This window comes from Strix uralensis, chromosome 1 (assembly GCF_047716275.1).
Source record: "Strix uralensis isolate ZFMK-TIS-50842 chromosome 1, bStrUra1, whole genome shotgun sequence".
Classification (NCBI taxonomy): domain Eukaryota; kingdom Metazoa; phylum Chordata; class Aves; order Strigiformes; family Strigidae; genus Strix; species Strix uralensis.
The window spans coordinates 51,111,514-51,128,524 of NC_133972.1; the positions used below are offsets into that span (position 1 = coordinate 51,111,514).

General features: G+C 34.9%; 1 protein-coding gene across 7 annotated transcripts in view; it reads left to right on the forward strand.

Moving 5' to 3' along the window:
- Positions 1-17,011, forward strand: part of MLLT10 (MLLT10 histone lysine methyltransferase DOT1L cofactor) — a 131,973-nt gene that overhangs the window by 50,997 nt on the left and 63,965 nt on the right. For all 7 annotated transcript variants that reach the window (XM_074865919.1, XM_074865868.1, XM_074865879.1 and 4 more), the window contains 2 exons: positions 7,642-7,737; positions 14,937-15,192. In XM_074865919.1, coding sequence (XP_074722020.1) covers positions 7,642-7,737; positions 14,937-15,192 — 352 coding nt within the window. The remainder of the gene's footprint in view (positions 1-7,641; positions 7,738-14,936; positions 15,193-17,011) is intronic.

Consider the following 17,011-nt stretch of genomic DNA (forward strand, 5'->3'; position numbering starts at 1 on the left):
CACATGGGATTAGTTAATTATTGTAAAATCAAAATGACAAACACACCACCTCAGGTATACATAAAAACTACTTTGTAAGATGGAGAATTTTGTAAAGCTTCATTAGTGGCAGCTGTCCTTTTTACCTCAAAGTACACATTTTAGTCATCTATTTTTCACCATGAAAGAAAACAAACTCAAAATCTGACCCCCAGCAGAACCTCTGCACAAAATAATAGTGATAGTAACAGTGATAGTTGTCTCTGTAGACTGTAAAACTGAGATTCCATGGATGGCAAAACCCTCAAACATCTATCTGAAGAAATTCTGTTACTTATTGGTTTCTTTATTGGCTCTTTCATGGTTTCTTTATATGGCTCTTTCATGGAGCTGCTACTTCACTGTCTGGATGTCGTCTTTAGTCTGCAGGGATCAACCAAAAGACCTTCTGTTTAGTTGAAAAAATTTCTATGATATACTTGAGGTATTATTAGACATTACTCTTACTTACTTTGTTATTTATGCTATTATTAGATATTACCTCATTTTCATCAATATATTCACAAAATTTTAAGAAAAGACTTTTTGTCTGATTATGATTTTGATCTTTCTACAAGTTCAGTGTATTGTAGAATGATTTACTTAATGCCTCAATGTTTGTATTCTGCCACATTGTAAGACAGAGGAATGTAACTTTGAATAACTTTTACCCAAAGGTAAGCTGAACTTTGAAGAAATGTGAACATCTCTTGCTTGAGAAAATTATGCTATATTTGTCTTAATTTGAAAACTAGATGACACCTGAACATTAAAAATAGGTCATTAAGATTACTGCTTGATTTTTGTTTCTGTTTGAGCAATGTGTCTTCCTACACTTAAATTCTGTAACTATAACTGTGAGAGATGTAGAAACAAAAGGTACTTTAAGATATTATTTTTCTTTGCTTTAGATCCTAGATTAATACAGGATTATTAATACTTTATGTTGACTTGTAACAGTTTCTAGAAGCTAATCTTGATAATTTTTAGAAAGTTGTATGTATATGCTGTTCACTAGGTACAATGTTTTGTGTGCTGGTAGACTACATGCAGTTAAAGGTGATCTGCAGGAGAATCAAATGTATTCCTTTTGCTTGCCATTCTGTTCACCTCCTTCTTGAGCATGTATTTGATAGGTATCTTTAAGTTACCTTGTAGGCAGTGGAGCATTTCATAATATGTAACATAATACATATTCTAAAGTTTTAAATACTTGCATTTTTTTATAGGAATACATGAAGGTAAGCACGAACAATAAATAGTTGTCTTGGTTTAGTTAATCTTGCACCATTTTTGAAGTTATGAAGTGCTACTCAGGTGTTTAGCACTGAGTGTCCATCACTAACCATTAATATTAAACTACGTAAAACTTATTAAACTACAGAAAAAGTGTATTTTAATGTTAAATATCAGAAGAAGAGTAGCTAATTCTGAATAAGAGTTGTTGTACGTTAGTCTTGCACATAAGAGAAGCTTTGGCTGGCATTTTTATTATCGATTCTTGAGTCTTTTACCATTGATGGTTAAAATTCTGACCATTACCCATGTATTGAAGTGGGGTCTTTGAGTCTTAAGTAATTGTATTGAGGACTGGTACTTAAGAACAAGTTTCGTGGTTAGAGCTGAATACTGTATTTGAATAATGCTGGCAGTAGTGTTCCACTTCTCTCTATAAACTATCCCGTGCCTATATTCTTTTATTACTGTCACTGCAGCAACGCTGCTACTGCATTTAGTTTTCCTGCTTTGGTTTATACCATATAAAATGATGGATAGATGAATGCCTGAGCTAGGACTGTTCTTGTCAAAACAAGATAAATTAGGATTTGAATTTGAAACTTGTGGACTGTAGGCATCCTTCATTCTGGAATTGTTATGGTTATATTACTAATAGCTACTCGTCACAAATAAGAGGCCAAGCAGGTCTTGTATTGGGGATTAGCAAGAACTATGTGCAGCTTTCTATTAAAGAGGTTAGTTGTGATGGTGACAGCTCTGGATTTATAAGCTTCAGTGACAGAAAGATAGTGCAGAAAATCCATAAATGACAAAAGCACCAGTCTGAGTACTTTGTGCTAATAGAATTTCTGATACATTGGAATTAGTTGAGGGAATCAAAAACCGCAGCTGAAAAATTAGTGATTTAGATATTCAGATGATTTTGCTTACAAGAATCACTAAGGAAAATAGATATGAAAATGTTGTTAAGGTTTGAAAACTTGGGACAACCAAATGTAGTGGGAGTTATAGTTTTTGTAATAGAGAAGCAGATAAAATGGAATACTTCAAGGTCAGCTCAAGCAGTTTTGTCTGAAGGGCTGAGCACTGGTGCTTGCTGGTAGTGTGCGTGTGTTTTAATTCTTCCAAAATAGAATTTAGTCTTCATTTCCCTGGGCAGGTGAGCTCTTCTGTGTCTACCTCTTTTTGTCCCTCTCTCATGCTCTTTTACTGAACTAACGTATCTCACTGAAACAACAGAAAACTATCCACTTCATTTTTTTATTGCTGTTGTTTTAGCAGTTTGAATTGGCACACAGAAGGTCTGTCAAGCTAAGCCGTGTGAGAAAGGAGAGAGGTCAGGAAACTTCTTTTTTTCCCCCTCTTTTAACAGTGAACTGTTAAATGCCAAGTTTCAGAACATAGTTTAATGAAATGAAGTACTGTGGAAACCTCTTTGGAGAAGCCTGTGCATTCCTGAGACAAAAATGAATTGCAAATAAGTGTAAATACCTTCAACAAGTTAAATGATACTTCCATGTGGAAATATTATGAATTAATAATGCCATTAGAGAAAAGCTGAACTCATCCATTCCATCTGTACTGGAAAAGTTATCACTTGCATTATTCAGTCTTCCCAGACATTGAGGTCCAAACTGTGGAAAGATAGACTTGAAACATTTGTTCTGTTGGTAACAGACCAGAGCTAAGATAAAATTATACCTGTATCCTTAATTTGGTATTTTGATGAGATGATATTTTCATTTAGTAATCTGATGACTGTTTCCTCTGAAAGTACATTAAAGAAAATGAATGAGCAAGTACTGATCTTTAGAGCAATCCAACATGTAAATGAGCTAAAAACCTGAAGAGTTGGAACCAAACTGCATTTGTGAAATCGTATTATGTAATAATTTTGTAGATTGAATCTTTGTGGAAGAAGTAGGAGCAATCAAAATGTGCTTTTTTTCCCTTCTCCACCCCCCTATCCCCTGCCCCACAAGAGGGCAGGGTACAGAAGATGCTATAGAATTCCAGAAATCTCCACTGTAATTTTTTTATCTTGCAGCATGTAGCTATTGGAATTAGGAAGGTATTATATAATTTTTTAAGATAAGAAACAAAGGCCAAAAATGAGATTCCCTGTGATAAATAAAGCTTTCTGATTAATCATGACATATGAACTCTAGGTATTTTGTATTGGTATTTAGCTACATCATAAATCAGGGCCCTTCAAGTTCTGGGATGAATAATGTTACAGCTGCTTACCCAATGGCTGCATGGCGATTGAGCCCTGTTTTTCTTACAGTAAGAAAGGTTTCAGGAGCTGCCTGAATCTGGTCTGTTGAGCTACCCTATTTGTGAACCAAGATTGAAGTTTCTTTTGTCAGTTTTGTAGTTGGCTCTGTATTTTTTGATGTGTTCTTCCTTGGAATGTTTCTTCTGCTAAATCCTGTTTTTACAGAATGTAACACTGTGTTTATCAGCTCTGCAACTATCTTAAAATACAGGTGTTTGGAACATCTGAACTCATGCCTATGAATCTTTAAAAAATTTAAGTCTGAGTATATAAATGGGATACATGGGTTCTGCCTGCCCTCAGGGCTCCCTTAGCTTTCACTTACTAGCAATATTGTTTTCGGTCCTTGTTAAGAGTAATTTCTGCCCTTTTTTTCCTTACTGTACAGCTTGTAAAAGGTCTGACATTTGATATCATTACCTTCCCTAGAATGGTGGGTTTTCATGGGGCTTTCTGGATGGATGTTTATCTTAGTGAGCTGCTGCTATGAGTTGTTGTTTGTTTGTTTGGGGTTTTTTTGTTTGTGGTGTTTTTTTTTTTTTTTCCTTGAGCTGTGGCTGATCAGAGGAGGTCTTACAAAAGTGAAGTGTGCAGTGAGTTGTCTGTGAAGGGCCAACTGTTTCTTGTTTTTCTGGCAGTAGGACAGACGGCTAGTTTGTCCTTTGATACAGACTTGATTGAAAGCTGTCATATTTGTTAAGTATTGTGGGAATTCATGTCCCTCTGTTATTCCTTTTCTGGATCCAAAAGTGCGTATTTCAGAACTCTTATTATGCTTTGTATGCATCTTTATGGTGAGAAGAAGAGGGTGCAACTGCAAGGAGTCACTTTGTGGGAGCTAAGTCTCTTCATCTCAGCAGGTTGTTGCTGAAATCCTTATTCTTATCGGTGTAAAACCTGAGCATTCCTTTCAAAGGTTTTCCTGCAGTGAAATGTTCTCCAGTTCTTTGATGTTATTTGCATCTGGAGTCAATTCACATTCAGAAGTAGGACTTCTGAACTTTCCTTAGGAAGAAAAAAGAAAAGAAAAAGAAAGAGGAGAGATTGTTAAAGGAGGTATAACCTAAAAGGAGGAGGGAATGTAAGTTAAGGACAGCAGACCTCCTGTGGATGAGATCTTTGTAAAGCAAAGGCCTTTGGGTGGAGTACCGCTCCAGTGGCCTTGAGTGGTAGGCTGTAACCTTGGTAAGCTGTCCTGGCAAACTCTGTGTTCATGTTTTGGATCTGGGAGAGGAATTTGATGTGGTTGCTGATGTTTCACTTTACAGAATTTAAAGCATATTCTTTCCAGGCTCTTGGTCATTTATGCCCCCTCCCTTCCCCCTCTTCTTGTATCCCTATTTCCTCCTTCTTGACACATCCTTTTCTGTTGAGACTACTATCAAAGTGATTTCAGTACACTACAGAATGTGATTTGAAGTCCTCTTGACTGTTCCTTTGATCAGAATTCTATGTTTCTTTGCCTTTCAGACAAAATTAACACTGGAAGTAAAAGAGCACTAGAAAGTCAACAGAAGAGATTGTAAAATGTGTTCATTTAAATGTTTCCTATTGTTTACTGATATTGCTGTGGAGTTTCATCTTAAAGCATATTTAAGTAATTGGCTCCAAAATTATAATTAAAAAAGTTTCTGTAGGGTGATCTGAATTTCCTAGTGAAATGATGAAAGCTAAAGAAACTCAGGCAGTGGCTTAGATTTCCATTTCATAACTTCCTTCTTGGGGCTTTTGTTTGGGGTTCACTGAACTTGTTACTTAAGTTTATATAAACATGTACACTGATGATACAGTAAGCTGGGAAACTGGCACTGATGAAAGGCTTTTGGATTAACAGATTTGATGGATAACACAGCAGTCATGGTGTAGATGCTTCTGTTTTCTCTTGATCCCTGCTTGTTTTCTGTCAGTATGAGTAGCACTTTTGGGATTGCTACATTTTAAGAAATTATTGAAAAGACTCTGCAGTGCATTTGAATCCGTCCTGTCCATATTTTTTCTTCTTTCAAATGTGTATTTTGCAGGTCTAAAAAGACCAAAATAAACAATCGCTCCTAAAAAAAAAAACCACCCCAAAAACAACAAAACAAACCCCCCCCCGCAATCTTCCTGATCTAAAACTCCCTCAACAAGTCTATATTAGGTGTTAAACAGTTGAAATCTTGCCTTATGGTGTATATTGTTGTAATTACGACACTTACACACTTTGTTATGAAAACAGCACACTGGATAAAAAAGCCAAGATCACTTCAGTGTATGAAAAAAACACATCAGCCTTTTAAAGACTTCTCTTGGACCTTCCTTTGAGTTTTAAGAAGTGTACAAGAATCAAAAGGACTTTACATATGGTATTCTAGCAAGTATATTTTTACATGATATTTTGGTGAAGATAACTTTGGTACTGTATTTATGAATTTTCTTGTCTAAACTGCATTTTCTTCGTGACAAAATTAGGTTATAAGTTTAGTTAAATGGATTTGGGGCTGGTGAGCGACAAGGTAATCTCTAAGTCATTCAGCTGGTATTTATAGTTCATAAAGGTAGAGATAAATGTGTTTTGCTTTCAGCTTTGCAGTTAGATTGTCAATGAACGGATTCTACTTTATTAGATAATTTGAGAACCCATTCTCTTATTCTCTCAAGCTGATTTCATGAAATAAGTTTCTGATATTTCTTCCATTGTGACTGAAATAGGAAGCTGATGCTTGGTGATACCTGAATAGATAATGCACGTACTACATCTCATTCTGGTGCTTGGTGAGAGTGGTTGTGCACTTTCTGTTGAACAAATTATGTTTTCTTTTGAGGGTCTGGATATTAATTTTGATAGAGAAAGACCAGTATGGATAATTTTTAAGATTCAAAACAGTTACTGAGTTTTCATATGGCTGTTCAGACTTAATGTGTTTTAAGTTGTCCTCCTCATCTTTTCAAACTACTCAATGGGAGTTTTAAACCCCTTGTGTCAATCCATAGTATGTATTTTTCTGGTAGCTTTCTTTTGAAGCACTCATTCTGAAAAAATAGCCATGGATTATGCACTCCTGCCGAGTTTTGTGTGATTACACAAAAATTCCACAAATATATACTTAAAAGAAGCAAAATGCTTTAGTACCAGTAGCTTACAAGTAACTTTCTCTCACACCTGCAGTTTCTCTGCGTCTTCTGACCTTGGCTGTCTAAATAAACCATGTTATGATTCTAAGGAAGAAGTGACCATCTAGACTTGTTTTTGATTAAATTGGTAAAAATACTGAACTCCTCCTGTATTCTAAATTGAATTGTTCATTTTGTCAGACTAGTTTTTTCTTTTTTAAATTTGTCTGAATTATTTAAACAAATACAATTTGGGTCTGATTCAGTAATCCTCTGAGAATTGATTTCTACCAGTATGGAAGACTTCTGTTATACTCTAAAGGCTCTGGTTAAGAAATTATTTTCTCTCTGTTTATACAATTTCATTCACACTGCCAGTGCTTCATGTTGTGTTTAAAATAAACATAAATTCTCAACCTCTTTAGAAAGCACACTTGATTTATATAGCTTTTGGTATTTTGTTCAGTTTAACATGGAAGATACTTATTTAGTACATAAACTATGCACTTTTTTGGGAATGAAATCTAAATCGAATTTCACATTCTTATGTGTGCAGATGTCAGTAGGGTAGCCAAAGGTAAAACCTTGCATTAATTTAAAGTAGTATCCCAACAAAAAATACCGTGCAGGTGCAGACATGTAGGAAGATAGAAATCTTTAGGGAGAAATGCAGGACCACCTCTGAAGTGGAAGCCATGTCTCTGTTTTTAATCCAGTTTCTTTTGTTGATTAATTGGTTATTGGGAAGATGGATAATATTAACAACAGTGGATTAATAAATGCTGGCTATAGTTGAAGAATTTCAGTTTGTGTACTTTGAAAGGAAATATAAATACTTGAGTTGCTTTTTATAAAATTTATAATAAAAGTTTCAAAACATTAATGTTGTTTCCATTAAAATAGCACAGGACATTATTACTGTCTCAAATTTTGATAATGCTTGATGCTATATAAAATGGGTTATGTTAAAGATGAAGCTGAACTTAGGTTATATTCTCTTTTATACCTTCTAGAAATATAAAGAGAAAGATAAACACAAGCAAAAATATAAGAAGCAGTCGGAGTCCTCACCATCCTTGGTTCCATCTCTTACTGTAACTACAGAGAAAGTAAGTCAATGTGGTTTTCCTCCTCTTCCACTTCAATTACTTTGAAATTTCATGATGTAACCATTCCACTGTGTATACAGGAGCTTCATAGTGGCATAGATTCTATAATTATCAAGCACACTTGATATTTTTTTCTGTAACGTAAAATCCTAAAATAGTTTTTATCATATTGAGAAAGGCTGAGAGTTTTGTAATTGAAGAGTGAGTGATTTAATGACCCCAGTCAGGTGCCACTGATACTCCAGTAAGTTTTATTTCATTGACTTGTGTTTAATAATTTAAGAAGTTTTAGAAAAATCTTTCAGTTGAAATTCACTTGTGTGTGCTGAGCTGTCACTGAGCTTGTAAGCATTGAAGCTGGTAATTACCAAATTACAGTTTATGGTTCATATACTTGTAACATCATTTGCCTTTTTAGCAGTCTGCTCCGTTAAGTTCGGTGGTCTTTCCTTCCTATTAATGTGCTAGCAAATACCTAACTCAAGGGACAGTGTAAAGGGTTAAATAATGACTGTTCTCATTGTACTCTACAAGAATTGCTTTCACTATCCACCAAAAAAAAATGACACTAAGATGGCATTACAGAGTGGGCAGCAGTATTGAGAAGTGGGTTTTCTGACTTCAGAGTTGGAAAACATTTGTCCCATTCATGTGGGAATTTTAACATCCAGGTCGGAGAATCATGGTTTGAATTAATTAGCCATCAGTACATAGAGAATTCTTTAGCAGAGATGCTGAAGCTTGTGTTCGCTTGTGATGGTTTAGCCCCTGCCGGGGTCTGAGACCACGCGGCCGCTGCCCCTCCCCCACAAAGGGAGTGAAATACAAAGCCCTGAGACTGAGATAAGGAAAGGTTTAATACAGCAGTGCAACAGCAATGCAGCAAACAATAACAATAACAGTAATAGTGATAACAATGAACAGAGCAAAGTATATACCGATACAGCAGTGAGAGAACCGGCTGCGCCAACCACGCGATCACCGATTCTTCCCACGCTGGTGCCAGGATGTGACGTCAGCATGATATATGAATCACCCGGCTAGAGCTTCCCCCCAACTGCTGGGGAATCTTAACCCTATCCTGGCTAAACCAGGACATCGCTGTATGTAGTTTGGTTGCTGAGATGTAATATTCAACAAATGTGTCTATTTGCATATAGTACACCAAGACCTTGTCAGGACAGGATAAAACAATTCAAATACCAACCTCCTCTAGTCTCTAAGTATTCCCTCAACTAGTGGTATCAACTTCAAGTATCACCATTGAGAAAGTTAGTTTTTTAGTATGCTTTGGATATTTTTTCATTCTCAGTAGTAGGATTATTAATTTGACGATGTGCACCTGTTAACATCCTGTTATTTGAGACTTATGCTTTTGATAATAGTGGTTTTCTGAAACTCCCAATAACTCTTTATTAAAAAAAAAAAAGAAAAAAAAAGGTAGAGTCAATTTGCCACTTTGTTGTTTTGATTTAGGAGTGATTAGACATTGCAGTTGGTGAGTGTGACAGTTTTTATTGAAATTAAGTTGTAGAACTCTTTGAATAGTATTGATTGGTCCATGTCATTTGTTATTTCATTTTGTCCTGAACTCTTGACTCTGAGACAACTCGTAAAATTCATAGCCTGTAAAGGAGGCTTCTTGTGTGGTAACTTCCTTTAAACTTTACAAATTTTGTTTAGGTTTTGTGCTATGTATGATCTTACCTTTCTTGAATTACATCCCTTTTGTACTTTGATTGTCTAATCATCATGGTAAGTTTTAACAAAAAGTGATATTACTGTATATTTGTGTAAAAGTAAAGAAAATATATTGAAATATTGGTTATTTTTGAGTCCTACCTATTAGAATATGCTTTTGATGCTGAAGACACAGGTGGAGTCTGTTTTTCTGCTAACCTCTTCTCTAATTGCTTTGTCTTCCATAGACTTTTCCTAATTACAAGGTTTACGACGCAATGGTATACACTTTAGTAAGGTGAACAAGAGTAAAATCTCATTTTTAGCAGACCTCTATTTAATCCAAATAAAGAATGAAAATCTTGCTGAGTTGTTGGCCCTACTGTTAATCGAGATTGTATTACATATGAATGTATAGCAAGTCAATATATTTTTGTAGTTAAATCTATAGGATTTAGAAAGTGAACATTTTAAATATTTTTACGTTCTTTTGAATACCTAAACCTCACCTCTTTATAGTCTTAAAAATCTCTAAATAGATACTGTTACAAAAAAAAAAGTTGCAAAACCTATGGTTAGTAGCAAGGTAGAGCTAGGGCAAATACTGGAGAACAGAAACTCTCTGTAATTCTAGAATTTAAATTATAGCTGAGTTAAACAAAAACAGAAGTATTCATTGTTGAATTTAAATATCAACATGTGTCCATTTAGTTTTCTTTTTTTAACCTTTTGCATACTGTGGTTTTTTTCTACCTATCTGCTTAATTTTCTACCTTCTTTTTACAATGCTTCAGATTGTCAGGAAAATTGGTGTTCAGTTTTTTTAATGAGCTTACTAAGTGTGGTTATGTTTGTGGATATTTGGAAGTGATTTTTTTTTTGTGGCTAGTTCCTTTAGTTACTGTATTTTAATTTTTTTTCCGAAGTCCTTTTGACACCATTTACATGCATTTGCTTTTCTAGGTTATAAATTCATAGTGTCTTCCTAAAAAAAAATTTGAAATTTTAATAATAAAACAAGCTTTATTTTCTTCTGAGGTAAATACTTGGTTCAGAATATTGTATTAATATGTTACTTTTGTGTGTCCTTCTACGTAGAGTTGTCAGAATTGATTTGGACTTGATGTCTTTTTCACAGCAGTCTGTCTTTGCAATGAATACATTATTTTATCATGGTATATAATTGCTTCTGCTACCATATTGTTCCTGTGGGGGGAACTGGAATTTGAAATGAATTTTGGTTTTCCTGTTTAAAGACGCTAAATCCTTTGTGATACAGTGGTAATGACCACTTATGCAGGTGATGCCTTAAAGCATGTTTTTATCTGGATGAGTGGCTTCTTAAGATAGATTCATGAAAGGCTGCAGAATAAACTGGATTTACATTATGTGCGTTAGTATACTTGACTTGCTGTTTGTTCTACAAAATTTAATTCCAAGAAATTTTACTGAGGTTCCAGTCAAAATGTTGTGTTTAGATATGAGTATACCATTTGAGAGGCATTTTTACATATCTGTGTAATGTCTCAGCAAACACTGCTTAGTCTGGATCAGTTAAGTTTAAAAAAGTTTGAAATAAGAAATTTTTAACTATTCCTTGATTAATGTACTAACAAATTTTTCACTTTTCTTTTTGGGCATAGATACAGAATGTTTTAAGGAGGACTAGAATAACTTAGGAATTTGAGTTCTTTGTCTTTTCTTCTGGCCTTCCTCTTAGTTGGGAAGAGCCATCAGCCCTATATTTAGTCCTGATCCTTTCTTTCTGATCTTTCTCAGGTTTTGAGCTTTGGCTTGTATCGAGAGTTTAAAAATGTGTATGGTTTAACATCCAGAAAAAGACAGTTGCCCTACAGTTTTTTTGTGTGTGCGTTATTAATTAAAACAAAACTCCAAAACATTGATGTACACAAAGATACACAACACATTGTATCTGCATTCAATTTGTAGTGAGTAACTAAATAAAAGATAACTGCAAACAGAAAGCACAGCTGACTGAATTTTATCTGTAATAGTAGAGATGACAATGATAATTCTCCTGAGTTCACCCTGACTAATAGCCCAACCTAGTTCTCAAGGGAGGTGCTCAGATCATACCATAGTGGGGCACAGAAGAGAATGAAAAGAGTAGGGAAATCTATTTCGTATGACTGAACATCACTATCCTACAACACTGTGGTGTTTCAGGGCTGTGGGGTATATGTGTGTTGGTTTTTGCTTGGACCATGCTTTTACCATCTGACATTTTTGTGGAGGATTACCTGTCGTGATCCTTCCCTTCCCTGTACAAGAGTACCACCTTATACATCTGTATTGGAGCTAAAGACTTCTCAAGCCTTGGGATGTAATGTGTATAGCAAGATTAATTATTGAGCCATTACGGTAGATCTAAAGCTTTCCCAGAAGTTCTAAGACTTGCTGCAGATGGGTGGTATAACTATTCAGGGCTCACAGTGATATACGGTCAGCATAAAAATGGTAGTAGCTCTCTGCACCAAGTTGGCAATGTGAAAGTGTGCTTTTCAGGAAAAAACCTGCCAACTGGTTTATGAGAAGCATAAATGAACCCTGATACACACAGAGTTAGCTTGGTAATTGCACTAGCAAATAGTGATTGATTTTTGAGAACAGGATTAACATTCATGAAACAGTCAAGTCCTCCCTGATAAACCAAGGAATGGAACTGGGTGACAGCATCAGGAGAATCTCCTTTTTGGGGGATGTCTATACCGAAATGAAGGAGAATGACTGACTGCAGTGTGAGCAGTGAAGGGGGGGAAACTCGTGCAGTGTATGCCATTTAAAAAGCATGTGCTGGGAGGGGACAGTGTTGTAAGCCCAGGGGGAAGCTGCAGAGGCTGAAGCCCATCAGTAAATAACCAAAGGTGTTCTGCCTCTATCCTGAGATCTTTGCTCCTTGCCATTCTCATTCTCCTGACCTCAAAAAAACCCCAAACAAACAAATAATATAACTTTGCCGTGGCATATTAAGGTTTTTCTGAGACATTTCTGTTAAGCCTTTGTCTTTTAGAATTTAGCATTTTAGAAAAGTGGTTTGTTTAGTGGTACATAGGTTATCGTATGAACCAATTAACTTAATAATCTAAAGTTTGTGCTGAAGTTTTACGTTTGATTCTATTGTATAGCTTGTAGATTCTCAAAGCAATTGATGTATGTGTATCTGGTTTAGGGTACTTTGTTGTGATAAACTCCTTAAAGTAAGGAATTATAATCTGGAAAAAAAATACCAAAATATACTTTGCTTAGGGTATATTGCATTGTATTAGTGTTCAAGATATTCTGAGCAAGCATGTAGATTTCAGTACACGAAACACAAATACCTGTTGGAGCAAAATTTTCAAAAGCAGAACTGTGATGTGCATGCATATTCTCCAGAATCTAAGAGCAGAGTTTAGGCTTGCAGTCAAACCAAATCTCTGCACAGTATATTCAAATTAGTGTCTACTTATCATTGCCTCGCCCTGGCCTGTCTGTAGACTGTGTTAAACTCTTTATTTCCCTTTACTTCAGGAAATCTTTAATTTATTTTAATGGGGAGGAGGTACTAGATAATATCAAACTATGATTGTTGATACCTATAGAGAATGATCCTTGCAATTAATATTCAACTGAGTGGATAGGAGGTAAGAATTAGGAAAGGAAGGTTTTGGATAAGAGCAGAAATCCTGGGCCCTTGAAAAAGCCTGACTTTTGGTTTGGGTTATTGCATGTCTGAAACCCTTTGTTCAGATGACCCAAATTTGAACCACTGCTTCTTAACTCAGGTCAAGTGACACATCAGTTTCTGGAAAATTGAGTGTACTTGTGGACTTCATAATAGTTCAAAAAGTTAACTACTAAACTTACCTTAGAATTGGCTCCATCTTCATTAGAAACACCAGTATAGTAATATGAATTTGAGGTAAATTATTTTAACATTGTACTTTAACAGATTTAAACTGATTTTTCTTCACTGTTATTCAGAAAATCCATGATATATTTTTATTGCGGTTCATAATAATTCATACAGGGCAGTATGCAAATAGATAAAATTTTTCATCTTCCTCAAAGCTTGCATATTTAGGTGTTTTCTGGCATTTGCAACTGAAAAGTAAGGGCTATATAAATGTTTTGGCTGTTTTAGTAAAAAATATGGAAAACTTTTTAGACCGGCTTTGCAAAGCTCTATGTAAAGATGAAGAAATATTTTGCTGTAGGCCTAAATTCAACAACCATCCCAGTCAGGGAAGAAAAAGTATGTATATGCTCAATTTTAAGAGGCATGTGTTCAAGTGCTCTTTAATGGAAATAAATTTAGATGCTGGTATAAACTCTTTTCTATAAAGAACTGAAAAACAAACCAAGCTTGTTTTGAACAGATGAATAGCTTCTACATTTAATCTATATTTTTTGTTGAAGAAACTTTATACAGGCAAAAGCCTGTTTTAGTATCTGGTGTGAATATAAATAACAGTAGAATATTATTTACTTTTTCCTAATTTTGCTTTTATTTTTCTTTTTTCTGATACTAAAATTCTGCTATCACAACTTTTTTAATTATGAAAACTGTTATATACCGTTGTGTGGTTTCTTAATGCTGTGCATGCAGTTTCCTTGCCCACCTGATTACATTCTGTGAACCTATTTTGACTTGTTCACCAATATGAACAATTCCGACAAAATTTAATGGTAAGATAATGGGCCTAGAGATAAAATTTCTGAAAGCCCTGTGATGAGTTTACGAGTATAGCAGAAGGGCCAAAATTCTTGGGAACAGGTGGGGCTTGAGTAATAAACCTGCATTGGGAGCTCAAGGGTGTGTTACATTTTTCCCTTCCTGCAGGCAGTGATTCCTGCATGTGTCTTGGCCAACTCAATCTCGTGTGTCTTCTTTACTTGATGATACTTAAGAAACTGGCTGAATGGGATAGTTCAGATGGCAGGGAATCCTAGTGTGATGATGGGAAGTGAAGACATAAAGGGCAGTTGGGCTTGTTGGAGTTGATTTTGGTTTGGTGTTGAGACTATAAAGTCTTAAAAATGCAAGTTCTTAGGTTCTGAAGCCTTTGTCAGTTCCACCAATGATGGAACAACATTTCCAAACGACAAAACAAACTGCACAAAAATAATATTTTCAGAAAAGCATTAAAGTAATATTTTCTTTTTCATTTTAAGCAGTAAAATAACAATATCCTATTTAAAGAGAATATAAAGACTGTGCAACCATAGATTTGAGATTAATCCATTGACCTCAGGGAAGTAAAAATTTCAACTAAGACTGACGTTATTTTTATGTTTGTTTTTTTTTTTTCCACAAAATGAAGTTTTATGCACTTCAGTTTGCTGAAGTTCTTAACAATTCAGTTTATGGAACTCCTGCTGTTGCCATTTACCTTAGTATTTGAACACTTCTAAGTTTATTTGAAAGAATGGGTTCTTCTAAACAGTTCCTTTGTTAGCTTTTTGTGTGACATAACTCTCTCTTTTATCTTATTTCTTCTCTCTTATCAAAATGCTAGACATATACAAGCACTAGCAACAACTCCATGTCAGGTTCCTTGAAGCGGTTGGAAGATACCACAGCTCGATTTACAAATGCAAATTTCCAGGAAGTTTCTACACACGTTTCAAGTGGAAAAGATTCTTCAGAGGCTCGAGGGTCAGAGAGCAAAGGGAAGAAATCTGCAGGTCATAGCTCAGGTCAGAGGGGAAGAAAGCCTGGTGCTGGAAGAAATCCAGGAACAACTGTGACTGCAGCTAGCCCTTTTCAGCAAGGTATTAATTGTTACGCTGTAACATCACTTCTGCTTTGACATGAATTAGAAAACTTACGTATTTAAAACTTGAGGATAAAGGATGAACTACTTTTCAATAATGAGAATGTTGTTTCACTTAGGAGAAAAAAACCTTTTTGTAGGGGAAAAAACGTTCATTGTCATAACATGAAAAAGAAGGTTGTGCGTCTTTAAAGAGCAAAACTGATGCTTTTGTTTAGACTGTTAAGGTATTCTCTTTCTCTGCTGAAACCATACATTTCTTCATGTGCTGAAAAGTTATTCTGAGGTAACATGAATTTGAGTCTAGGGGACTTTCTTAGCTCTTTAAAGGAATAATGGTAATGTTTTTTAGTTAGTACATATTAGAATAAAACTGGACTACCTGATGTATAGGGTACAGTGGGCCTTAAATAATTTTTCAAGATGCAGACACCTAAAATATAGGATTTTCTTCAAAGTGAAAGACATTTTTACTTTTTTCTGTCATTGGAATACATAAGCATAAGATGATTACGTGACAAGTATATACAGTTTATTTACCTTATGTAATACAAAACGTTTGGTTTGAACATGTTAAAACCCACTAAATGCACTGTTGATACTTCTGAAAAGCAAATTTTACTATGGCATCATTGTCAGAGGTAAAGATAAAAAAAATGAAGTTCTTTTTTTATTACTGAACTAATAAAACATGTTATTTTGAAACACAAACTAGACTTTATAGAAAGTAATTGTTTTTCCATAATTTTTACTGTGGTGTGTAGTAGCTGACTGTCCTTTCTGCTTTATGATGTTGCTCTTCCTTTGACTTTATGCAGTGAACACTTTTAAATTTGTCTAGAACTCTTTCAATATTTCAAGCTTTTTTACTTGAACAAAACTGAAGTGTTTTTTTGCTTAAATTCTCAAAACTTTGAAAATTGCCTTCTGGAATCCTGCATTTAAAGAAAAATCTTGCTCATGGCAGATGGCAAAATAGATCTTTACTATGTGCATATATTTTCTTTAAAGCTGCATTAAGTGAAGTTGATGTAACTTATTTAAAATACAAACCGACAATGTTTTTATGATTTTTAAATTGCTGTATTAATGTAAATTGTATTTTATATTGAATTATCAATAATGTTTAATTGCATACTAATGATAAAACACTAATTTTTAAAGGACTTTTTTTATACCTAATGTCGTATTTAAGGGTATTTTCTTGACAAGATAGTTGTCATTATTCTGAATTATACAAAACAGTACCTGCGTGCACCCACCCATATAAAATTACTGAATTTCAGTGAAAGTAGATGTTTGTATTTCCCAAGTGTGCTCTATTTTCTGCCTTGCATGGGCTAACACAGTGATGAAATGACTGCATACCAAATATTACAGAAGCAATGTAATTCTATTACACAAAAGATCTTTATGGTTCTCTGACAGCGTTAAAGAAGTCTTAAAATGCCAATTTTGTACACTTCTATCCACTTCCTCTCCTGTCCTTTTGAAAAATACCTCTTCTGTGGAACACCTCCTCAGCCAGGGTAAATTAAGTGCAATTGCTGTTCCATTGACCTGCGTCAGACTGTGATTTAGGTAGAATGGTAAGGAAGATTGCAGGCATAGCGTAGATGTGATCATAGCATGTTTCTATCAGCCTTCTTTTTATATATGTGTATGTTTAAAAAAACCTGTTCTGACTTGCACCAAGTGTGTGTTGTGGCTTCAAAACACTAGGGATGTCAAAGTTGCCTAAGCAGAAAAGTTGTTATTCTCCTTTTATTAATTTTCACCTTGTTTGTGCCCCAAATTTAAATCTGAATCTCAGATGG